At 33.1% G+C, this 27620-nt stretch overlaps 1 protein-coding gene across 1 annotated transcript; it reads right to left on the minus strand.

The window, feature by feature from the left end:
• Window positions 1–21762: 21762 nt before the first annotated feature.
• On the minus strand, window positions 21763–27125 carry SLITRK6 (SLIT and NTRK like family member 6). The gene is made up of 2 exons (XM_036831866.1): window positions 27017–27125; window positions 21763–24659 (listed from the first exon to the last, which is right to left on the minus strand). Exon 2 carries the CDS (start codon window positions 24634–24636, stop codon window positions 22108–22110), a length of 2529 nt encoding a protein of 842 aa, XP_036687761.1. The 5' UTR covers window positions 24637–24659; window positions 27017–27125; the 3' UTR covers window positions 21763–22107.
• Window positions 27126–27620: the final 495 nt, after the last annotated feature.

Here is a 27620-nt window from a genome sequence, read left to right on the forward strand (position 1 = left end):
TTTAGATTTCAGCCATTCTAATAGGTTTATAGTAGTATCTCAATGTTGTTTCAATTTGAAAATCCCTAATAATATACGATGGTAAACATTTTTTTGCATGCTTATTGCCATCTGTATATCTTCTTTGCTGAAATGTTTGTTCTGAACTTTGCCCATTTTAATGTTTTTCTTATTGTTCAGTTTTAAGAGTTCCTTGCATATTTTGAATAACAGTATTTATCAAATATGTGTTTTGCAAAGATTTTCTCCCTGTCTGTGACTTCTCTTTTCATTCTCTTAACAGTGTCCTGAAGAGCAGTTTTTTTAAAATTTTAATGAAGTCCAAAGTATCAATTTTTTCTTTCATAGACTGAGCTTTTTAGGTTTTGTCTCTCTAAAAAATTATCACCAAAAGCAAGCTCACTGAGATTTGCTTCTATGTTATCTTCTAGAAGTTCTACAGTTTTGCATTTTACATTTATGTCTATGATCCATTTTGAGTTCATTTTCATGAAAGCTGTAAGGTCTGTATCTAAAGTCACTGTTTTACATTTGGATGTCTAGGTGTTCCAGTACCATTTGTTGAAAAGATTATTCTTTCATTATAAAATTTCTTTTACTCATCTATCAAAAATCAATTGACTATATGTGTGTGGATCTGTTTCTGGCTTCTTTATTATCTTTCATTTATCTGTATGTTCATTCTCACCAATTCCACACTGTCTTAATTATTGTAGCCTATTATTAAATCTTGAAGATAGGTAGTGTCCAATCTCTGCTTTTTTCTCTTTAGCATTTTGGTGGCTATTTGGGATCTTTTTTATTTTCTCTATATTGTAGAATCAGTTTATAATTCACAAGATAACCTACTGGAGTTTTAATTGAGATTGCATCAGATCTATAGATCAGGTATGGAATAACTGGCATCTTAATATTGAATCTTTCCATGCACGAACCTGTAATAGCTGTGCACTTATTTAGATCATCTTTGATTTTTTTCATCAGAGTTTTCCATTTTCCTCTTATAGACCTTGCACATAATTTATTAAATTTATACCTAGGTCTTTCTTCCTCCTTCCCTCCCTCCCCCTTTCTCTCTCTCTTTCTTTCTTTCTTTCTTTCCCTCCTTCTTCTTTCTCCCTCCCTCTTTCTTTCTTTCTTTCTTTCTTTCTTTCTTTCTTTCTTTCTTTCTTTCTTTCTTTCTTTCTTTCTTTCTTTCTTTCTTTTTTTTTTTTTCTTTTTTTTTTTTTTTTTTTCTTTCTTTCTTCTTCCTTCCTTCCTTCCTTCCTTCCTCCCTTCCTCCCTCCCTCTCCCTCCCTCCCTCCCTTCCTTTCCTTCTTCCTTCCTTCCTTCCTTCCTTCCTTCCTTCCTTCCTTCCTTCCTTCCTTCCTTCCTTCCTTCCTTCCTTTCCATCATTTCTACTAATGTAAACGATGTTGTGTTTTTTAAATTTTAAATCCTACTGTTCATTGTTTGTCTTTATACAGGGCTATTAACTCTTGTATATTATCTTTATAACCTGCAACACTGAAATAATTACTTATTAGTTCCAGGAGGATTTTGTGTGTTTTTTGTTTTCTATTATTTGGGATTTTCTAAATAGAAAATCATATAGTCTGTGAAAAAGGCAGTTTTACTTATTCCTTCTTCTAGTTTTTCACCATTAAGTTTGATGTTAGTTATAGATTTTTTAGTTGTTCTTTATCAAGTTGGGGAAGTTCTCCCTTTTCCTAGTTTTCTGAGATTGTTTATCATGAATGGAATTTGAATTTTTTCAAATGATGTTTTTTGCATCTATTCATACGACCATATGATGTTTTTTCTTCTTTACCCATTTCATTTGATGGATTACCTTAATTGATTTCTGAATGTTTAACCAGCTGTGTGTAGCTGAAAAAAAATCCCACTTGTAGAGATTGTTTTTAAAAAGTAATAATTAATATTATGATTTCTCTATTTTATTATTAGCTTGTTGTTTTTTAATATTTAAAATGTCTTAACTTTTAGCCACCAAATAAATGTGCATGCATGTGTGTATCCTCTCAACAAATTTCTTATACTCTTAAATAAAAAAGGAAGTAGCTAGAAATTAATCTGTAGTTATGTTAAGTGGAAAGGCAAGGCTTTCAGGCTTCCTCTTTTTTTAACAAAAAAGTTATTTTTTAAATGTTGAAAACACTTTAAGGAATTACATATGTAGCAGCTCTTTAAAAATGAAAGTTGAAAGTGATAGAGTTAATATATCACTGTCTTATAAGAATATTTCCTTATGTAAAGAAGTTATTACAAAAGCAAAAATCTGGGAGGCCTCCTGGGATGTAATGCTACATGCTTTGCCTCTTACTTATTTGTCAGTCATTTACTTGCCTTTGTGCTTTGCTCTCTTGAAACTGTGTTCCCTCTCTTCATGTGCTTCTTGTAATCACAGAGGACCTGCCACCTAAGTGAATAAATAGACCTCTCTTCCAGTTGATTAATGGAAAGCCATAATTCCTCTTAGCCACTGATGAATAGTAACAGATGCTTCACATCTTGTGGCATCAGAGCATTAGAGCAGACCTCTAGATCAAAGAAACTGGACCATTTAACAAATATGCCTGCACCCAGAAGCATGCACTCTAATATTTATGGATCCTAAAGAGATGCCTAACTCTGAGATATATACTGTTACTCTGCAAAGGTTCTGTATTGATGAAATGCCTCTGAAGAAAATTGCATAGAGAAAGTCAATAAGAATACATGCAAGCCACATTTTTTCCCTAGAAATGGAAGACCTTTAATTCAAGCAGTTGTATTCAAAGCTGCACTACTTCAGATCAACATGGGGATGAATACCCTGGTACACATGATGATGATCGTTTAGGTGAGATTTTTTGAGGCCTCTTGACCAACCGAAATTTTAAGTGTTTGCTGTCGTCACATTCAGGCTGTTTCTTAGGAAGAAATGAAATCAATTTGAATTTTAGCTTTCTGAAATAATGAGGGAAAAGAAGGAAACAAACAAAAAATACCAAGAATCTAGCTAGCTAGGCTGGTTGGAAGCTGGCAATCTCATTCACTATTATTCTTATCCTGTACTTGCAGCACATTTATTTCTAAACCAATTAGAATAAAACGTGTTCTTAGTGGAAGATATTAATCTACCCTTAGATTCAACTGGTAATTGGCTTGAGTGAGTTAGGAAGGGTCACATGCTATAACTCTCCACAGACATCTTTCAGTAGTCTAGTATGTGAACACATTGAGTTGTATGGAATACAAAGCATGAATCCCCTTCACTACCTTATATTATCAAGTTCAGTTATATGGATGGTAATTGATAATACATAATTAGTTCATCTGAGAATGGCAAGCCATTGAGTGCATTTTATTTTCACAAAAAGGAAGTGAAAATGTTTATTTTATAACTTTGAAGATAATTCTCAGTGGACTGTGGAGAATGGAATGGAATATTGATAAATTAAGACTACCAAATATGAGTACAAATAAACACATTATTTATCCTACTGTTAATGTTCAAATAATCCATAGAATCTCATTTCATAAGGTAATTTTAGTAGAATGCAATTCAGAATCTCCAAAATTATATCACTAATTGCATTTTATTGTAACTATAACTGCTAAATGATCCAAGACTGTGGTGACTCCCATTGATTACTGCTTCATAATACTGACACAATTCTCTGTTCTCCTCCCATATTACCTAGGACTGACTTATGGAACTGCTAGGGCATTGAGGAAATAGCAGTGTGTGGTTTCCAAGGTGAGGTTATAGAAGACATTGTGGTGTACACTTTTCTCTCTTGTATCACTTGTTCTGGGGAAGCCAGCTGGTGTGAGGACCCTTCAATAGACCACGAAGAAGGACACATTGCAAAGAACTGAGGCATCCTGTCAACGTCCACAAGAGTGAGCTATGTAGAGTGAGCTATGTAGGAAGCAGGCCCTCCAGTCACAGTCAGACCCTCAAAGGACAGCACCCCAGTCAATATCTCGAGGTCACCTAATGAGAGACCCAGAGCCAAAGCTGCTTATGATTTCCTGACCCACAGAAACAGTGAATAATTAATGCCTTCTGTTCTAAGCTTCTAACTTGGGGGATAACTTGTTGAACAATAATAGAAAACTAATACCAGACCTTTAGTGAATAGTTCCATGAAAATGATAGTAAACTGGGACTTCACTCTCTATTTCATGTGAACCAGCTAATTATTGGTTTGTTAAATTCTGTTGACATTTTTCTAATATGTTTATGCTAACCACGTTTCTGTGATAACGTGAGGAGCATTTGGTCCACGCTTAGTGCTTCATCACAGTTGTACTTGGCTTAACATGGCATAATGACGCTGGGGCTCAACCCACTTAACAATATCGATTTCTGTTGCTCATAATTTCTCTCTAAGATACGCTTGTTTTCCTACTATGTGAAACATTTTGGCACTTTTCAGTACATGAACAATACTGTTTTACTCTTTTAGAGGAAGCCGTATGTGTTATTTATTCATTGTATTCTTTGCTGACTCTCCATGATTAATAGATACTTTTTTTCTTTTCCCAAAGAAATGAGGTTATACTGTATTTTTTATAATCTCATTACTATTTAACTATTCATTAAATCATAGCTTCCTCATTAAAGTCAAAGGCAAGCGCTCATTATTATCCATATAACATAGTAGCTAGCTCATATTGACATTTGATGAGCATTGGTGAAAATGTTAATAGATTATGTCTATTAAGTTCTATACAGCAGACATGATGTTAAATATTTACATACATTGTTCATTTAACACGCATAATAGCCTCCTACTCAGCACTGAGTGTGTTTTTTTATTCCAATTTTAGAAATAAGAAAGCTAGAGTTTCCACCTAGTAACACATTGACCAGAATTACTCAACCAGCACACAGGAGACATGAATTCATCTTAGCCATAAATTATGTTCCAAAGCTGTCTTTCCAGTAATATGAAAATTGTGGGTTTTAAAATTTCTGTATTTTGGATATAATTTTTTGCCAGGTTTCTGTGCCTAATGAAACCTACTTTCTGAAAATTTTTAATTTCATTTGTTCCTTCATTCTTCACACATTCATCCAGTGTCTGTTAAATGTTGTATCTTGCATTGGCTTCTGGAAATAAAATAGTGAGCAAGAAAAGAAACAATATGACTTTCTGGAGCTCACAGTCTACTAGGGAAAAAGAGGTTTTAATCAAGCAAATACACAAATAAGTATAAAAGTATAAGTGTTATTAGAGCTTGAAAAGGGGTATGTAGTCTTAAGTGAGTGTATATACTCAAAGATTTTGTCCAGGATGGAACTTCGGGCAAGTCTGAGGTTAGAACTAATAACTGAGGTAGCATTGTCCATTCAAAGCAAAGAGAGAGGTATTTTCTGGCAGAGAGAGAGTCAAGTGTAAAAACTCTGAAGATCAGATCTGATCAGACTGGGGAAGGAGGAGGGCCTTTGTTTATTTTGATTTATTACATCTTGAAAAAAAAAAATTAACCTTTGGAACCACAGTTGTCCAAGGACATTTTTAAAAAGTTCATTGTAAATGTTGTGTATAATAGCAGTGATGTAGACAGAACAATCGGCGGGCCAATGTCACAGTACAGAAAAAAAAGGTGAGAGTAGAGAACACCAGAAGTAACATTTTTTGAAAAAAAATCTAACTCCAGAAATTTCTTCTGGAGAATGTTTAACAGATTGTGGCCAACTACCAAAGATGCCTTATTTTTAAAGAATTATCGTGTTAAAAAATAAAAGGACAATACATTTAATTATTAAGGTGTTTTATTTTAATACCTATAATAACGTTTTTAAAAACCTTTTTTGGCAAATATATTTTAAAGGCATAGAAAAAGTATAGATTTTAGAGTCTTTTAACTGAGACATTTAAAATTATACTGACTCTAAACCTCCAGTTAGATCCAAGTACTGGGAGATCAGCTCGGTGCTTTTTGACCACCTAGAGGGGTAGGATAAGGAGGGTGGGAGGAAGACGCAAGAGGGAGGAGATATGGAGATATATGTATATGCATAACTGATTCACTTTTTTATAAAGCAGAAACTAACACACAATTGTAAATCAATCATATTCCAATAAAGATGTTTAAAAAATAATAATAATAATTTGGAAATGTTACATATTGTATTTAATAGTTTTGTTAACTGCTTCCAGCATCTCAGGTATATTTGACCTATTTAAATCATAAATGATCACTCATGAACAGTGCCTCTTAACTGTACTAGTAGGGCTAGACATGAATTGTCAGTTAGCAAGAAAACTAGAAAACATAAAAAGCCAAGAAAATGAAATGTAAATCAACTTAGAATAAAGTCAAATAAATCTTGAAAATAGACCTCCTACAAGAAGAACACAATTTACAGACAAGGAGCTGCTACTATAAAAATTTAATTTAAAAACCAAAAGGTATCTCTGCTTCTCTTTAGATCCATTATCACCCATCAAGAGTGTTAATGATGTCCTGAGATCCATGTCAGCATGGATCATAAGCATAACTTATGATGACATGATGAATACAAGGAACATTTCAATTTATAAAAGCAAGAATGTTCAGCAGATATGGTGCTTTTATTATGGGATATTTAAATAAAAGAAGGACATTGAAACAACTTTAGTAGGAAACAGAAATCAATTGCAGAAAAAGAGGCATCATGCTCAATGAGTCCAAAATAATGATCATAATATTTATTCAGTGCAATCATTTTTAGCATCTTTCTGCATTCACTGACTGGCACTTTGTTTTTTGTTGTTGTTTTTTTTTTTGTTTTAACATCTTTATTGGAGTATAATTGCTTTACAATGGTGTGTCAGTTTCTGCTTTATAACAAAGTGAATCAGTTATACATATACATATGTCCCCATATCTCTTCCCTCTTGCATCTCCCTCCCACCCTCCCTATTCCACCCCTCTAGGTGGTTACAAAGCACCGAGCTGATCTCCCTGTGCTATGAGGCTGCTTCCCACTAGCTATCTATTTTACGTTTGGTAGTGTATATATGTCCATGCCACTCTGTCACTTTGTCCCAGCTTACACTTCCCCCTCCCCGTATCCTCAAGTCCATTCTCTAGTAGGTCTGCATATCTATTCCCGTCTTGCCCCTAGGTTCTTCTGACCATTTTCTTTTTTTTGCGCAGTCTTTCAAATATGTGTTTTAACCCAGGTGACTTTATCAAGTGACTTTATCAAGATTTTGTATTTTTTTTTCTGAGAACATATCACATTATTTCTGAGGCATCTCTAAATAATCAAATGATTACTAAAAACTTGAAAAAAATCAAAGTAAACCCCATTGTATTCTGCAAAAAAAAAATTGTGAACAAAAATGTCTTAAGTGCCTATTATAATTTATCACTTAGAAATATGCAAAATATTTGGACCCAGTTAGAAAGTTAAAATATTTCAAAATATTCTCAAGGCAAATCAATCCAAAAAAAACTTAAAATTAAGACTTTACACACTAAGAAGACAAATTATAACAAATTTAATAGACATATATGAAAATCTTCTCATATCATGGTTTTTAGAAATTTAATGTTCTTCAAGTGCAGAATAACTGTATAATAAAGTAAGAAACAAAGATATTTATATTCTAATGTTTTTATGATTTAATAGCAAGATAATTCAATACAGTATTAATATTATATAATATATTAGGATACAGTATATTTCTTTTGTTTTACATGCAGGCTTAACTATTTGTGGCTGAAAGTTATTTATCAGATTTTCTATTTACTGCTTGTAGATAACCTGAAAAAATACCTTTCCTACATTTGCTTCAGTCTCTTCCAACTCATTGTTATTTCTCAGCTTTTGATTCCAAATATTTTGTCAATAACCTTATGACCTCTCACTAATACTGATCCTAACACATCAGTGACTAGTAGCTTTAACAATTTCTGGAATTATTTTTCATTTTTCTTATGTTTTATACCTTTCCCTGGAAGGCAGGTGTGTCATCAACAATTACAGAATGCATTAAAGCATAGAACTATTTACACTGCATTTGTCCATTGACATCTTTGTTCAATTTGGCAAATTTGAATCAAACATTTTAAAAGAACTTCAATTAAAACACTCTCTCACAAGTTTTTTCTTCCTTGCTGTGTATCCTTATTTTGTAAATTCTCCAAAACTAGTTTATAAATAAAACACAATCCTTGATGTGACTACTGTCTTCAAAAATACTTTCTTGCTATGATCTTTAACAATCTATAATAATCTGAAGGTAATATGCTAATAAATTAAAACCCTTAGTGTTTTAACATGAGAAGATAGATGCTATAATATGACCGGAATATAACAGAATAAACTGGTTTTCTCAATTTCTTTAAAAACCAATCTATGGCAACACCCGCATTCTTAATCAATTGACCAAATAGACAATTCTAAGTTGCAAGACAATAAGTCACCATCCTCACACAATATAAGAATTTTAGGAAAAAAGAGTAAAATTATAGGTAACTTTATCTTCTGCTATTGTCTTAAATCACCATCACCAAAATGTTAAAATTTCTCAGTAAAATATAGTTTTCTTTTCTATAAATGGCTGCACCTTTTGAATTCCCATCAATAGTGGATGTGTTTCAATTTCTCAACATCTTCATCAACACTTGTGACCTTTTGGTTTTGTTTTCTTAATGATAGCCATCTTAAAAAGTTTGAGGTGATATCTCATAGTGGTTTGTAAGTTGCATTTCTCTGATGATTAGTGATTTTGAGCACATTTTCATATACATGTTGGCCATTTGTATGTCTTCTTTGGAGAAATGTCTATCCAAGTACTTAGCTCAGTTTTTAATCGAGTTATTAGCTATTTTTGCTATTGAGTTGTAGGTGTTCCTTGTATATTTTTGGAAATTAACCCCTCATCAGATGTACGGTTTACAAATATTTTCTCCCATTCTATAGGTTGTCTTTTCATTTGTTTGATTGTTTCTTTTGCTTTGCAGAAGCAGTCTAGTTTGATAAAAATCCAACTTGTCTATTTTTGCTTTTGCTGCCTGCGATTTTGGCATCACAACTATGAAATCATTGCCAAGACCAGTGCATATAGCTTTTATCTTATGTGTTCTTCTAGGAGTGCTACAGTTCCAGGGACTTACCTTAATGTCTTTAATCTGTTATACGTTGATTTTCTTGTATGATGTAAGATAAGTGTTCAATTTAATTTTTTTGCATGTGGATATACAGTTTTCCCACCACTAATATGCAGGTTTCTCAAAAACTAAAAATAGAGCTACCACATGATTCAGAAATCCCACTTTTGGGTATTTATTGAGAAGAACTGGAATCAAGATTTTTGAAAAAACATTAGTGCCTCCATGTTCATTGAAGCACTATTCATAATAGTCAAGGTGTGGAAACAACCTAACTGTCCATGACAGATGAAAGGATAAAGGAAATATGATATATACACACAATGAAATATTGTTCAGCCTTTGAAAAAGAAAATCCTGCAGTATGCTACAACATGCATGAATCTTGAGTATGTTATGCTAAGAAATAAGACAGTCACAGAAGGACAAATTCTGCATGATTCCATTTATATGAGGTATTTAAAATAGTCAAATGAATAGAAGCAAAGCAGAGAGCAAAATGGTGGTTGCTAGGGGCTGGAAGGAGGAGGAAATGGGGAGATGCTAATCAAGAGGTATAAAGTTTCAGTTATGCAAGATGGATAAGTTCTGCTGTACAATAGTTTGCTTATAGTTAACAATGTTATGTTATATACTTAAAATCTGTGAAGAGGGTAAATTTCATCTTAAGTGTTCTCATTATAATAATTTTTTAATGAACTAATCAAACATTCCCAGAGAATATTTATAATTTTCTTGTCCAATAATTAGATTTTGGAATATAGAATATACATGTTAAGAGGAACAAATTCCTATTCCTTTCATTTCTTAGAAGATGACAGTGGTAGTATTAAATTAATATTTCCTAGTGAATTAGTACACATGGGTTCAGTGATTAAAGAATATTTCGAATACAGATTTTCAACAATGATGATATTCCAAAGAAAAAACATTTTTCTCAAACAGTTGATGGAGTTTGACAAAGAACAAAAATTACCTATTACATAATTATGGATATATGTTTGAGTTCCTGCCATGTATATACTCCTCAGCTAAATGTGGGAACACAAGGAAGTATAAAATATACCTCCTGACATCAAAGGCTTTGCAATCTAGACACAGAGATTGGATAATAACAAGAAAGATAACTATATAAGGCAATATATTCTAGTGTCTAATGAAAATTTTTGAGGCTATTAAGGCAAGACTCATTGAGAAGGGAAGTCATGGGCTGAGCCTTTTAGAAACAGAAGGAATAGCATAAACCAAAGATATAGGAATATGTGCAAAATGCTCAGAAAAAATCTATAGGTCTTTTGGCTAAAGAAGAGTCAGTTTTTGAGTTTCTGAATACAGTGCAAAATAAATTATTCATTAATCTGTGTTTAAATTTTGAGAAATGTGGAAAAGACTTGGATTAGCTGCTGAAACATATATAATCTAATTTTCAATTTTCTATTAATGATCAAAAAGTGGTTGGGGAATTTTGTAATACTGAAGTTTGAAAGACACTTGCATAGAGTAAATTGCTCATACAAAATTAATCATAGCTAGTTATGTATTTTGGATGGGGTGCTAAGTCTCTCTTATAAAATGAAAAGCTATTGGAAGAATAAAACTGGTTATTTTTTAAAACATTTTATACTCTATAGTGCTTCAGCCTATAATTTGCACTCAATAAGGTGAGTAGGACTTATTGAACTAATATACTTCAATTACATTTTAAAATCAAACTTCCATACCCTTGGATATACTTAAATGTCAGTAAATGCCTACATAAAAATAAATTCTGTTTCATAAAAACTCTTCTAATTTCCAGGTATTTCCTAGCTAATACGTTCTATGATCAACTGGCCTTACTGCTATGTAAAGACATGTTCCTTTTGGAGCAAACTGTTGCATTGCATTTATTTTCTCAGTTTAGTCATGATCTAAGGACATATTAGAAGGATCCTAGGTTCTTAATAGAATTCAGGTCATTCAAGGTTAAAGGGAATTACTTGAATGGAAGCTGATGTTGAAATCCAGGTCAGAAAGCCCAACTCTTGCTGCGATGGTGACCCTGCCATGAACAAGTCTTCCCAGCAGCCTCACTGAGGCTTCCTTTTCACCCACGTTGTATGCATAAAGTTCTAAGTACCCAGGAGAGAACAGCTTCAATATATGTGTGAGGAATATCTCAGAAAGTGAGTAAATGCAGTCATCTACTCATACTATTGCCAGCAGTGGTGCTAACCATTTGACACCATTCAAAGTCCACATTCTTAAGTGCTCATTACTTCAGTCACTGTGGACCAAGCACCATCTTTAATAGTGAAACAGAAATGAAAAAACCTGTCCAGACAAATGCAATAGCAATGTAATAGTGAGAAAAGTACTGCTTCAATGAAATGTAAATGAGATAGTTTGCATTTGACATGCATATTACTTAAGAGTTTGGCTTTGATTTCAAAATTAAAAAGAATAAAATAAAGAGGCATTAAATCTTGTTTATCACAGCAGTGGGTATAGTCAAAATGGCAATTTCTTTATTAGCTCCTCTCCAATTAAGAAGTATGATAATTTTAATTTTTCTTTAATATTAGATTAGAATATCTTTTGTTATTTTATAAAAAATATTTCCAAAGTTATTAAAACAGTATAAATTATCATTTTGGATTTTATAGAAGTACAATGTGTTTCTTGTCTTTTACAAATATTAATTCTCCTTGGATAGTATATACACTTTCCATTTTACCACTCAGTATATCTAGATATTGTTTTCTTAAACTAACCAGATATCTTGACAAAACTGTTTAGAAAAAGGATGATTCATTTGAAAGTCTTCACAGGCTAATTATCTGTATGTTTATACTTTCTTTCTTGCCAACCTCCTTTTATCTGTATAGCATATTCAACTCTGGATAAGAGGAGATCAAACATAAAACAGTCAATGACAGTTTTATTAGCAGCTAAGATTTTGTCTTTGTTTATAAAATTGATGCTATGAACTAAAATTAAGTTTGAGGGAATAGATTCACTTAATCCAACAATATTTCTCGTAAAAATAATGAAAGATGGGAAATTCCTTTATTCTGCAGATCACTTGCGATCAATTTGTGAGACTCCTTTTATTACCACAATTTAAACATCCAGTGAGTTAAAGTCTGGCTCCAAATAATGACAATGAAAAAATCACTAAAATTTCATAGAATTGATTGCAGGTAATTCTGACTCTCATTATCATTTTTCCTGAAACTTTCTGTGTAATTTAAACAATAAACTTTATTGTTCTTTTGTTTTTTATTTTAGATTTTTAAAAATTTCTCATCTTTAATTAGCATAGTCACAATGACTGACAGATGCAGTATCCTTCAGAATCTGTCACCTCTGTGAATTACATACATATATTTCTTCCCAGCCAAAATGTTGCATTATATTCATCTAATCTTTCTAAACAATAATTGTTCTCTAAACAAGATCTACAAATAAGATCCTCACATATCTTCACATATCAGTTAATAACCTCTCTTCTTGTAATTGAGACACAGAAGGTTGAGTCATCAACAGTTTTTGAGAGCTTCAACAGTTAAATGCTTTTTTAAAATTCTATTTGAAGTTTTATTGCTGTAACTATGTGTGACTCATACACTAGCGAAAAGGGTAACAAAAATGTGCTTTTGAAAGGAATAAATATCCCAGGATGAAACACTAGTCCTAGATCAATTCATCTTTCCTTTGAACTTAATACTAATTACACAATTACGTGTCATTGCATTATTATTTTACTGAAGTCCAAAGCCAAAGGACTGATTATCAGAGAAGTTAATTTTCAAGTGAAAAGGTCAAGGTCATTTGTAATTATTTTCCTTTAGAATTCTATTCCTCTAGGGTTAAAAAAAAATGTATTGCAGAGGGAAAAACATCAGCTAAAGAAACTCAAATATAATGTACCCCTTTAATCTGGAATTTTTCAGAGAAGGGTAGTAGCAATACAGAAAAGGCAGTATTAACTTTGACAAAGGCAACAGGAAATTGTTTGGTGAACTATGACCCTATAGTAAAACTGAAATCTAATCACATCCGGATATGTAATGTGATATGGATTTGGACATTACCTCATCTTGAATCATTTAGGCATCACTGGTCATGTGTTTTTGGACCTGTGAACTGCATAAATATAATTTTGAAAATTTATTTTGAGATTATTTTACATGTCTTTATACATTAACACATATATGCATGTGCACTTATTGCTAACTGCTTCATTTTTTAATGTCTTCCCTAGAAGTGCTGAGACTAACATTTTTACCCAGTACTGGCACTATGAATCATTACATTCCTATTTTGATGGATTCTTTTCCCATGATTATGTAACTCAATATGAGAGCTGAGAAGAAAATAATTTTCTGTGATTTAGAGATCGGTTATTTCCAGGCTTTTTGGTATTATATGCAGCAGTGGCATACAGCTCTTAAGCATCTATAGTGCAGGCACTCTTTCTAGTGGAGAGTAAACACTTTCCTAATTCACTAAATGTAGCATTCCTGAGGAGTGACATTTTTTCTCATATTACTCTCATATATTTCTCATATTCCTTCCAAATTGTGAATATTTTGCCTGGTTTCCATCCGAATATATACAAAAGAGATGAATCATAAAGAAACATATTTGCCATATGATTCCAGCTGAAACAAAAAGGTACAAAATTGTACTAAAAAACTCCTGGGTATAATACAAACCTTATAAAGGACACTGCTAAGAAGAGTCCTGCTAAGCTCACTGTTTTACATTCACATTCAACACTGTGGCTTCAGGAAATTCAGACCCAATGATCCTAATCTTTATAACTTGACATTTTTCTTTCTTATATGTTATGCCTTGTCAGACATAATATGTAGTGTTAATGGCACTCAAGGATTAAATATAGAAACTACAGATGTAGAAAACAAGTTATGGTTACCAGGGGGTACGGTGGGGGAATATACTGGGAGTTTGGGATTGACACATACACACTATTATATATAAAATAGTTAACTAATAAGGACCTACTGTATAGCACAAGGGACTCTACTCAATACTCTGTAATGGCCTATATGAGAAAAGAATCTAAAAAAGAGTGATATATGTATATGTATAACTGATTTACTTTGCTATACAGCAGAAGCTAATACAACATCATAAATCACCTATACGCCAATAAAAATTTTTTTAAATAAATAAATAATTAAAAATATAGAGACTAAAATAAATTATATTGTAAAAAATGAAACAATCCATTTTAAATTGCATGTGATTTTAAAAACCCAACATATTGTTATTTCAACAAATGGGCATTCACATGCCAAAAAAAAAAAAAGAATCTGAATTCAAACCTTACATCTTTCATGGAAATTCACTCAAAATGGAAATGGATCATGGACCTAAATATAATGCACAAAACCAAAAACCTCTTAGAAAATAACATGGGAGAAAATCTAGGTGACCTTGAATATGGTAATGACTTTATAGATACCACAAGAGGCATTATCCATAAAATAAATAATTGATAAGCTGGATTTCATTAAAATTAAAAATGTCTCCTCTGTGACATACACTGTCAAGAGAGTGAGAAGACAAGCCACAGACTAGGAAATATATTTACAAAAGACATCTGATAAAGATGCATTATCCAAAATACACAGAAAACTCTTAAAATTCAACAACAACAAAAGAAACCACCTTATTTTAAAAATGGGCTGAAGAGCTTAACAGACACCCCATCAAGGAAGATATACAGATGGCAAAACAGCACACGAAAAGATGGTCCAAATCATTTGACATCAGGAAAAGGCAAATTAAAACAATGAGATACCACTACAAAGCTATTAGAATTCCTAAAATCTGGAACACTAACACCACCAAATGCTGGTGAGCATGTGGAGCAACAGGAATTCCCATTCACTGCTGGAGGGGCTCCAAATTGGCACAGCCATTTTGGAAGACAGTTCGGTGTTTTCTTACAAATCTACACATACTCTTATCTTATGATCTGAGATTTATGCTCTTTGGTATTACCCAAATGAGTCAAAGACTTATGTCCACATGAAAACCTGCAAATGGATGTTTATAGCATTTTTATTCAAAATTTCCAAAATTTGGAAACATCCGTAATGTCCTTCAGTAGGTGAATGGATAAATAAACTGTGGCACATCCAGGCAATTGAGTGTTATTCAGCACTATAACAAAATGAGGAATCAAGCCACAAAAACATATGAAAGAATTGTAAATGCTTATTACTAAGTGAAAGAAGTCAGTCTGAAAAGTCTGCATAGTGTTTGATTTCAACTATATGACATTCTGGAAAAGGCAAAACTCTGGAAGCAGTTCAAAGATCACTGGTTGCCAGGGAGGGATGAACAGACAACGCACAGTGGATTTATGGGGGAGTGAAAATATGCAGTATGATACCATTATAGTGAATACATATCACTATGCATTTGTCAAAACCTATAGAATGTACAGCATCTACAGTGAATCCTAATGTAAGCTAATGAGTTTGGGTGATAAAAATGTATTAATGTAGATTAATCAATTATAAAAACTGTACCACTCTGGTATAAAATGTTTACATTGGGGATGGCTTGGCTTTTGTGGGACCAGCAGGTATATGGGAACTCTGCATTTTCTGATCAATTTTGCTGTGAACCTAAAATTGCTCTAAAATAAAATTTACTAAAAAAGAAAAATATAATCCTTAGTGTTATAAAGCTGTCTTTCTAGTATTCCAATGATAAATTCATTGAAATAATTATCTTTATTTTAACTTACAAGCACTACCACGTAGATGTAGTCACTTCAGGCAGAGATCTTAGAAAATGGAATAGTGAAAATACCAATATCCGATACCGTAATCTCTATATGTATCATAATTCTAACAACACTTACATTACATATTGTGTGTACGTGAAGTTTTAAATCAATGAAATATCACGAGAACTATACCCATTGTATTTTTTGTCTATGATTGATTCTAAGAAATATGACAGAAATTACATTCTTAAAAAATTGTGTTTGGAAAATATAAGAATATTGATAAATAGTAATTCTGAATTTATAAAAAACTGCATAATAAGTTTCTGTATGCCACATGTGTGTGTTGTCCTAATTCACTAACTCATTGAGCACTTTTCTAGCTGTATCTAAAATGTGCTTTTATACCATTTTGAATAATTTAGAATTATGTAACCTATGTCTAAAGTTACTCAAACATCTATTTTTTCTTCCATGAAATGTTGAGTGTCCTACCTAAACACAGAAGCAAAGTATGTGCAAGGGTAAGACATACATTTTCTATGATTCTATATGGCCTGTAAATATTAATTGTCATGACAGGCAGTCTGGTGAAGACCAGTGCCCTGAGAATGAAACAAAGTAAACAACAACAATAAGAAAGCATTCCAATTCTGGCCTTCTTACTCTTACTAGTTATGTAATGTAAGGCAAACTCCTTTATTTGTAAAATGAGAAAATTAGAATAAACTCTAGAAGTTTATGATGTGCTGATATCTCAGAATTGTGTTTCCTGCATCATAATACCATGTCTTCAGATATATATTTTCTAAGCCAAAATACTTCAGAATGCTAGGAATAGGCCCAAAACATGTCCCTGAAAGCCTTAATTGATAAAATCATATGTAGCACTTAAACTGAAATTATTTTTCCAGAATCATGACTCCTCTGAACTTTATTGTTCCTTTTCTTTTTTTTTTTTTTTAAAGAGTATTAGTCATTTTATTTTTTTTATTTATTTATTTATTTATGGCTGTGCTGGGTCTTCGTTTCTGTGCGAGGGCCTTCTCCAGTTGTGGCAAGCGGAGGGCCACTCTTCATCGCGGTGCGCGGGCCTCTCACCATCGCGGCCTCTCTCGTTGGGGAGCACAGGCTCCAGACGCGCAGGCTCAGCAATTGTGGCTCACAGGCCCAGCCGCTCCGCGGCATGTGGGATCCTCCCAGACCAGGGCTCGAACCCGTGTCCCCTGCATCGGCAGGCAGACTCTCAACCACTGCGCCACCAGGGAAGCCCCCTGTTCCTTTTCTTATTCTACCATGTATCAGTATATTAACTTAACAACAGTATGAGTCATGAAAACAAAGTAATGGGGACTTATATATCTTTAGACTGCTCATAACACCAAATAAAGGGATGGAAATACATTTAACATCCATTCACTAATGATAATTTCATCATTGATAACACCACGAATTTAAAATTGAACATGTTCATCTTGGCAACAAAATGATTCATTTTGTGTGTAGCATCTGTTCAAGAACTTTATAACACCAAATATGATGACAAGACAATGAAATGCCTGGAGATTTACACAGGCAACTCAAAATACCTTACCATTTACAGATAATCGATTTTCTCACTGGTAGAGCCTTAGAGATGTAAGAGGCAATAATTATTTGTGGAAGGTCAGGTCTTCTGCTTTCCATATTTCACATTTCTGAAATAATTCTCTATTTTAAAATTGTGCAATTTTAAATCATTTTAATTGGAAATACATGAATGATTCTGTGTATGTGTGTGCAGTTTGTTGTTTTGAATTGTTTCCATTCTTTATTCACTAATCTGTTGAAAGACATTCACTAACAGAAGAGTATTTGTCTAATTGTTTATACTTTCAAAGCAGCTAGGAAAGGATTCTACATCTGGCAGTCTCCTCTGTGTTCCATATACATAAGAATAGATGTGTGTATAATAAATATAAATTCAACTTAAAAAAACTAGATGGGTTCTAGAAAATAGATAATGGAGTTTATTTCCATATAAGACAGAAAGTTGTTAAAGAATATAATTTTAATAATATAATCATCTTATAATTCAATGATAAACAACTATTATGTCCTATAATTTATTATAGTTATAAGTCTCAGGGAATATTTGGACAAATATCTATGTTTCAGCATGTATGGAATTGAAAAGTCACAAAGAAACATTGTATTTTTAATCACATGTGTGCTCCTCATCAAAGAGATCATTCTTGATTTGGCTGCCCAGATATATAGGACCACTCCTCCTTGTAACTGTCTCCTTTCCTATTATAAAAGATTGTGCTTGTATGATATCCCATCTTCTCAGGAAGAAAACTGCAGCCATTCATGCTTGAACCAACAAAGTGTTCAGGGAAAAGAAATAGAGAAGAAACCTCAAATTCATTGTAAAACCATTTTCCAATTACCAGGAGATCCAAACTTCTCTAAATAGTCAGGATTTTCTGAACATGGATACCCCTTTTCACGTAGAGATCAGCCTCCTCCAAAGATAATTATGTAGAATGTCTTATATATAATAAATATTGTGATCTTCCCTTAGATATATATTTGTTTGATTGTGTTAAAAAAAAAAACAGATTATTGTCCAACAATTCTGCAAGTTATTAGTATTCTTCTTCTTTTAAAAGTACCTTTGATTATACCTCTATTAGTTATCATAGAATAATAAATAATACAAATAAATTACACATATGAGACTATCTATCATTATCTATTTCATCTTTAGTAGTTCTCCAAAAAATATATATATGTAGTCATATATATTTATACATATAATTATGTATGTATTGCCAAAAATTTCATTCAGGTTTTTCTCTAACATCTTATGGAAAAACCCAAATGAACTTTTTGGCCAACCCAATATATGTAAAGATATAAACCAGTATATTAAAAATTTGCTTTTTAATGACAAGGGGATAGTCATATCACTTTTTTCAATCCTGGATTAAAGTTTAAACGTTTTAAAGTAATTGAATCAAAACATGAGGGCAGCTTAGATGATACTGATACTTCCATTTACTTACTATTAGAGCAACAAGGAAAAACTTTCCTCTGTGATATGAGATTGATTCAAGAGGGAGAATCAGCATTATTGATATAATCCATTTTTATATAGATAGTAAAATTATCATCCCAGTATGGAGATCAATGGAAGATATCTGAAGAACACTGATAAATTTCCAATAAGTATTTTCATGGTTATTTAGTGAAAATAATTTGTTAAATACACATTAATACAATGTGTGTCTAACAGATTGACAGAATTGAAAGGGTTTCATCCAGTATGATTATACACTACTATCACAGTACTACAAACATTCAAGATTCAGACATGAATCAGAGCTTGCCCTGTTGTGCAGTGAACAAAATGTAACTTCTGTTTAAATTTTAAAAAAAAAGAACCCTTGGATAATGAAAAGTCTAATTTTTTTTGAATGCCCAGGTACAATGTAAATAAGGCTGAGGATAGTGAATTAGGATTTAAGACTCTGAATCTGACAATTAGTTGCAGAAAGAGACCACCTTGGCCTTGTAAGTAAATAATCAAACAGGGAATATAATAAAAAAATATTCCATAGTGGGAGGGAGAAGACATATGAAACACAGGTAAAATAACCAAAGTTCTGAGTGATTATCACAGGTCACAAGACCCATTAAGAGGTAAAGACCATCACTAGAGTTCCCAACTCTCAACTACTTGTAGTAGGGAAACAAATTACATAAGAAAAGTTTCATCATGAATTAAACAGTTAAGCCCTTAAAATCTCTTACTCTTTGGAAACCATAACTATTCCTACATCATTGTAAGTAATATCCAGACTCTTATAGGGTTTCAGTATTGGGGTTGAACCTAATTTGGAGGATATTTTTACATGACTCCATAAGCAACTTTGTTCTGTCTTTGATTTTAAGTTGAAAAGTGAATATTATATATACAATGAACGAAGATTTTTAAAAAATCTTTCCGTCACTCAAAAGAGAAGAATGTTCCGAGGACATGTCTCTGTCTGCATTCCTGGATCCATTCCAGAGATCCTGCAGGCACGGGGATTTCTTAAGTCTCTCTAATACCTCTATGCACTTGATTAGGATCAGGAAATATTGGCAGATACTCTACTGAGCAATAACATGAATTCTGCTCTTGATTTGTTCTTTTCTTTAGAATGTAACATTTAAATTTATGCTTTGGAGGGTTTACTACTCATTATTGCGCTGAATATTTTTTAGTGGGTAAACATGTAAAGCATTACATATGCACCCAGATTTCCTTTTAGTAAGTGTTAATTTAAAAAAGAATTCCCATCTTTGTCCTTTCCAACCTTAAAAGTTAATGGAGAAATTTAGGTTTTCAATGGACCTTTTAATATATAATATTTTATTGCTTTATATTAATATATGCAATGATTTTTTTAAAACTTAGTGATATGATGTCATAATGGACTCATAACTGTTCTTCATACCATGCCACACAGGCTCCTACTGTTTTTAACAGGGAAGTCTTCTCATTCAAAATCAAAGCAACAATGTATATTTAGCTAGTAGTGCAGAAAGTTGAGTGTTGAAGACCAACACATTTAATAGAATATTCATGAATCACTAAAATAGTGTAAAGTAAATGAAAAAATCCTTCCTCATAGGAAATATGTTCCTTCCTAACCTTGTGCATGGATCTGAGTGGTGTTCAGGAAACAGAACTAAATTACCTTAATTCCATTTTGCCTCGTGAAAATCTGCTGTATGATTGATTGTATAATCAGAAAGAAGAAAATAAAATCATTTCTGTTTGTATTGAGTGGGAAAATGATTTGCCAGAAAGGGAAAACCACGGGTCAGACTTAAAGTTTGGCTCCATGTCAATCACATTGAGACACTTAATGGCCTTTTTGCACGTGGTGAAGAAACTGCTTCTGTGTGGGTGACAACAAACAGAAATCTTATTTTTGCTTGTTTGTGCTTGTGTGCCTGCGTGCATGTGTATGCGTTAATCCTGACTTGACTGAATTACAGATTAGACTAACTGAAGAAAGCACATTTAAAAAGAGGGTTTTCATTTTAGCTTTATTGTAGTGAGCAGTATTTTTAATTTTCTTGAAAGGCACCCAAGAATAATTACCTTTGTGAACCAAAAATATACAAAACTGTACAGAATAAATAGATCATAAAAATCTAGCTATACTTTCTTGTAAAATAAAGCTGCATTGTCCCAGTCTTGAGACAACTTAAACCACTTACCCTTTATATGTGCCTTTTGCTACTAATGTATGGCAACTACCAGTTTACATCAATAAAAATAAAATAATATTTCCTATTTGCTTTACACCTGCAAATTCTTACTTGCCACAAGAAACATATTTCTACTGTGGTATTCAAATCTACAAAGGATTAATGCTATGAAAGAAACAAAACGTAATAGATGCACTAATCATATTTACAGTTGAATATCAGTAGCATTTAAAAAATATCTCAAGAATAAGAATTAAACTTTGAGCACAAATGACGTACCTTAATTCACAGCAGCATTAACAAGATTGTCCACACAAAATGTGCAGAAAAACCAAAAAGTTTTCTTATTCATTCCACCTGAACTGTTAATCATTTTTATTTTTAAATTCAGAAAGCATAGGAGTGGCATTTTTTAATCATCAAAGGTTCAAAGTTATGAGCCACTCAGCCTATATAATTCAACCTTCCATTTTTTCTTTACTGTTACTATTTGTAATTTTAAAGTTCCAGTTCCTTTTGCCTTTATTGCAAGAAAACTAGGTGTGTCTAACAATTTACATTTTTGTAGTATATATACTGGTTTTATAAACAATATATTTCTTACATATTATAATTACATATACAGGTATACTTTTTAAATGACAAAATCCAATTCTATTTAATCCATGGGTAATATAACTCAAGAAAATAAGGGTTGCTTAAATTTTGAACTCTTTTAGATGTGCAAGAGGACTTCTATGAAACACTTTATGTATATGGGAAAATATTACTATAATCCTTGAATGATTTACATGCAAGGATTTATTTTATTGGGGATAGATAAAATTGCCTGAAGACAATGCAATGGCTTCTCCCAGTGATCCCTGAGTTTCTTTTTCTTTTTTTCCCATAGGATTACTGCTGTGCTTAAGTTCTGATTGATGATACACTCATATAAGGCACTTATTTACAAGGTCTGGACTTAAGACAGAATCACAGCGTTTTTGCAAAAGCTTTCAAACTCTCTATGTTTGTTGCTCCAGGACTTCTAAGTAGTCAGGTTCAGCATGTAAGTTAGCTTTCAGCTCAAAATACTCATTTTTTGTCTGTTCCACTAATACCTTCCTTGGCCTTGAGTACATTAATGTCTCCATCAACTTTAACTCTTCATGGGCTCCTGGATAATGTACCTCCATATCAGGCTGAAGTTGAGCAATGTTTTTCCTTAGGTATTCTGTGATTCCCAGTTGCTGAAGTTCTCTTTCTTTCTCTAAAATGTTCCTATATAATGAACTGGCATCCTGGAAGGATAAAAATTCAGTGGATTGGTCTGTGACTTTGTACTTCATATTTGATCCTGTGAGTGGGGAATGATTTTCTCGTTCTAAGAGACTTCTTTGGAGATGTTTTGCATCACTTCCCTCTTTCTCATTCCTTTCTTCTTCTTCTTCCAGATGCTTCGAGCCAAAGGATGGGCTTCTATAGACATGAACCACGGGGCTCACCATGTGCTGCTCATAGAGTGATGCTGTGGGTCTTTCAGTAGTGTGGTGAGTTGTTTTATGGCCGTACATGCTATATTGGAGATGCACAGGACTGTTGTCTCTCATCTGTTCATCAGCTTGTTTCTTTTTGTATCTTCTCCTACGGTGAAGAACAAGAACCACTATCCCTGCAGCACAGAATACGATAGTTATGAATACAATCAGCAGTCCTAGTATTAAAACAGATAGTGGTACAGCATCGGTAAGTGATTTAAAAATAGTGTCCACTGTAGTTGTGGTTGTAGGAGTATTGACTATTACGTAACTAGTTTGAGTTGGCAGGGATGGGTTATTGACCAAACCTGGGCAAAGAAGTTCACTGTTGAGTGCTTTCAATTCCTTTTTGTCTAGGTGCTCCGGAGAGGTGCAGAGTATTTCATCTGTCACTGTGTTCTTACTTAATTTTTGTATCCATTGCTGCAATCCAACCAGGTCACAGGAACAATCCCAGGGGTTGTCCTCAAGGTCAATCTGGGTCAGTAAATCAAGGTCATCCAAGATATTACTTACAGGTAGATGGGTAAATTGGTTTGTTTTAAGGTTTACCCTCATTAGAGGAACCCCTGAAAAAATATGTGGTGGTAAAACTTGCAGGAGGTTGTTGTTTAAATAGAGGACTTTAAGTTTAGGCATTGGGTTGAAGCTACCAGGTAATATTTCCTTAACGCCATTGTATTCAAGATATAAGTACTCAAGATTGTGGAGACCAAGGAACATACCTCCACTTAACTTAGTCAGATGGTTACCATTCAGATAGAGCTTTTGTAATCTTGTTAAATTCATAAACGATCCTTCTTCGAGAACCTCAATACGATTGTTTCCCAAGTGAAGCATTTCCAAAGTGAAGTATTCCACTAGATCAGACTTCATTAAGGTGTGAATAATATTCCCTGCAAGAATAAGCTTTCTAGGATTTTGTGGAGGAGGTTTTAGATCTGATAAGCTTTCAATATTGCGCTCTTGACAGTGTATTAGAAGTCCTGATGGGGAGAGTACTTTGCAGTTACAAGGAATAGGACAGTAGAGTCCTGGAAGTTGAGTGAATGGCTTTGTAATATAAGGTATTAAACCTGGTGCTTTGGTGGGTGGTTTTAAAAGAGACATGGTCTTGGTTGACATGCGACTATCGCTTATTGAAGATGTTACTGCCAGATGCAATGATCCTGAAGGATCCTCGTGTTCTTTGTACACTGGTGGAGTGGGGCAAATTGATTCCTTTTTCAGCCGGCTTAGTATGCTTCCTTTGAAAAATGGAGGGCTGTTGCACACAATATCACCAATTATAGACTGAGGGGGCATGTTTTCCAACCAAAGTTTTAGCTGTAGTAAGTCACAATTGCAGGCCCATTTATTGTCCTCCAACTGGAGATCCAATATTCTGCCAATGTGTTCTAAAAAACCAACATAAGGCAATGTTTGCAACTGATTTCCACGAAGATCTAGATGGGTTAAAGGAACAAATCGAAATATGTTTGGAGGAAGACTCTCAATAGCATTGTCATTTAAAATTAACACTTTAAGTCTGTTGAGCTTGCTAAAGGCACTTGGTTCAATCACTGTAATAAAATTGTTATCTGCTTGTAGGAATTCCAGGTTTTCCAGTCCATGGAAGGTATCCTCTTTAAGAATTTCTAAAGAATTGTGATTGATATGAAGTTGCTTAAGATGGCCAAGGCCATTAAATGCACCAGTCTCAATATCTGCAATATTGTTAAATCCAAGGTGTATTGAGATAGCATTGGTAAGCCCAGAAAAGTCATTTGTGTGAAGCATTGTCAAACCATTATTTAATAAACTTAAGTGGAAAGGTCGTGATGGTGGCACGCTTATTTGGGATAACTTCTTGATACTTTTCTCTTCACAATTTATTAGCATCGTGCTGTCTTTTTCCTCACAATTGCAAAGAGAGTCACAAGAACCTCTGGCTGAGGCAGAGGACATTGGTGATTGGGACTGTGAAGATATACAGGCAAGGAGAGATGAATACAAGAGATGAATCCAAAGCTTCATGTTGTCCTGTGATGGGTCTGATTCTGTAAGATAAAATGCAATAGCAATGGGCTTTAGTGGCCAGGAGCAGGGAGGAGATGAATCTGACATTTTCAAAATGATAGGTTTTCCTCTAAAAGGCAAAATATTATTATTCTGAATATATAAATACATTGCTGAGTCCACATTTTCTTTTACAAATATTTTTACAAATATTATGACTGGCAGGTTTATTTTACTTTTAACTTGCATTGTGATAAAAATCTGAAATTTAGGTCAGGGAGAATTTAAAATATTAAATCAATTGTCTTCACATCTACCAAATAATCTGCATTTTAATAGATGTGAGGGGTGCTGGCTAAATGGACCATTGATACTTTGATATGATGCAAAAATGTATACTTGAGAAGACCCTGGCTTTTTTATTTTTTAGCTCAAACTAGATGAATCTAAGGCTGAAGGATTACAATAAAAGACAAATATGTAGGTATTAGCTAGAAGCAGAGAGACCTGTAGGGAATTCAAAGATGATCGTTAGAAAGAATGTAGGTTTGCATGCATTATGCACTTCCTTTAGTTTTATTTTTGAACTGGGTATCACAATATAACATCTAATAACTCTGTGTTTAACCTGCTTTGATTTTGGCTTAAGATACTTATTAATTCCATTATTTATTTAAAAACTTTGAGAAAAAATATGTCTCTATGTAGTAAAGCTGAACTTTATTAAAGATTTTGTTTTAACTATGTTGTCTAGGGCAGTTTGTATAAGCCTTGTAGTATCAGATATATATGCTTAAAGGCGTCCATTCAAATTTCACTTCAGTCACACTTTATATTGAATTTCTAGAGGTGGAATATTCACTGCTACTTTTAAATTCTACTATGAATAAGGTTAATATCATAAAAACTAAAGAAGAAAAATTGATCTTTAACACATATTTCAGGCTATTATAAAAGTACAAACAATGCCTCATATAAACTTCTAGCAAATGACTCCCTAATGAGGTCTTGAACTAGGCTTTAGGGCACTGAATGTCATCACATAATTAAGCAGTTGATCTTTATTATAAGGCTTAATTTGCAAACAATGAACTCTAAAGCAAGCTTCACTATATTAAAATATTTGAGGATATCTCTAATTTAGGAAATAAAAAATGACAGTTCAAGGTAACAATATCACATATTCCAGCTCCTTAAAAATTTAATACCTGCACCTGACATAGAAATTAAAAAAAAAAAAATTCTAACTCTAAAATAACAGCAGTGGTGTGGTAAATACTTTGAAGTCTAATGGTATCTAATTTTATTCCCTTATTTTAAATATTGCACTTTAAATTTATATAGACTAAATCAAAAGGTAAAGAAACACCACATCTTATAACTATTCAATTTTTGGAAATGATAACTGCTTTCATGTTTCTGGATGGAATGTGAACTTTGAATCTAATTAAAAATCACAATTAGATAATACATCCCAGAATCCAATCAATAATCCTGAAAATAAACTTTCATTCCATGAAAATACATTGTCTTATTGAAAACATGTATAGTATGAAGTTTCTGAAAGGTAAAAGGCAACCAAAGACATCAAACAATAGAGTCCCTTTCTATACAAAGGGAAAGTTAGCAGGCTGAATGTTTCCATAGGGAAATAGTTTGATTTTAAACAGCTCTGAGGGCTATGCTTAGAATCAAGCAGCTTGAAGTTGAAGTCTTCAACTTGTGGATTAGCTTCCACAAACACTGAAACTACTTTTCCATAGATTACCAAGAAAGAATACTATGCATTTCACCAGGCACAGTATCTTAAGAAAAGAGTAAATAACTTCCAGATGAGACTCTCTCCTCTCATTATTATTGTTTAATCTTATATGCATTTTATGCTCTTCAAAATGCCCTAGGGAACAGTTTCTAATCTTTTCAGAAATACACACAAATGTGAAAAGTGATTCTATATTGACAATCTGATACAGTGTTAAAGAGGTCAAAAAATCTCTATTTACATATTTTCAAGTCAGGAAAAAATAAAAGTGGTATACAAAATACAAAGAATCTTTTCATATTGTGCTTGTATTTCAAATACAACAATGGTGTTTGGAAGTAATCTTCCCTTCAAAAAGCACAAATAATTCAGTTTCCAATAACAAACTGCATGCTGTAAAAGAAATAGTAGCATATTATTTTACTTGTTCTTCTCTACAGCCAGCTGTTGGACTAAATGTCTGCTGCTCACAGAAAACAGGCATCTGCTACAGCATTAGTTGTGCCAGTGAGCAAGAATGAAACTGGATATCCTTTAATGCAAAGTTATTTTTTTTTAAAGAGGCAAACAGAAATTCAATCACTTTGGGATAATGCAAAAATAGGTATAAGGAAAGCCTGGAAACATTCATCTTACCTGTAAAGCAAAGACTTCCTGACGTTATCTGTAATGCACAGCTGGAAGAGATGTTCAAAGTAAATTCAGTTTCTTTATTAAAAAAGAAAACACCGACCACCACGTACTTTCTTCTCAAATATCACTTTTTGGCAAGTTCCATCGCTTTATAAAGTTAAAACCTCTGGTCAAAGACAAAATGCTGAGCATTTCATTGAAAATATTTCAAGCAGAGTGCATACTAGATCATCCTGAAGCCGTTGTCCTTTTATTCCCCAATTAAAATTCACGGCATACTTCACAGCTATGCTGACTTTTTTTGCATATACTTAACCATTTGCAAGCTGCTGAGTGCAGTAAATAAACAAGATGTGTAACAGAGCTGGGATTGATCACTCTTGCTTTCTTAGGCTGTAGATCCAAGCTGCAGCAATGTTCTCTTTCCTCCCTTTCTAGTCTTTCTTGTTAGTTCAGTTTGTTATTAGTCAGATTGCCAAGGGCTGGGAGGTAGGCGTAAATAAAGAGACTTCTTGGCTTTTGACTCAGCCTTTAAGCCCTTCCCCATCAGAGCGTTTTAATAGGCCAGTGTCATTTAACACAAGAGACAGCTCCACCTTGGGACTCA

The sequence above is a fragment of the Balaenoptera musculus genome, chromosome 18 (assembly GCF_009873245.2).
Source record: "Balaenoptera musculus isolate JJ_BM4_2016_0621 chromosome 18, mBalMus1.pri.v3, whole genome shotgun sequence".
Classification (NCBI taxonomy): Eukaryota; Metazoa; Chordata; class Mammalia; order Artiodactyla; family Balaenopteridae; genus Balaenoptera; species Balaenoptera musculus.

What these genes read in the sequence shown, in the direction of transcription:
- SLITRK6 (XM_036831866.1), bottom strand. Translation starts at nt 24,636, where the DNA reads ATGAAGCTTTGGATTCATCTCTTGTATTCATCTCTCCTTGCCTGTATA.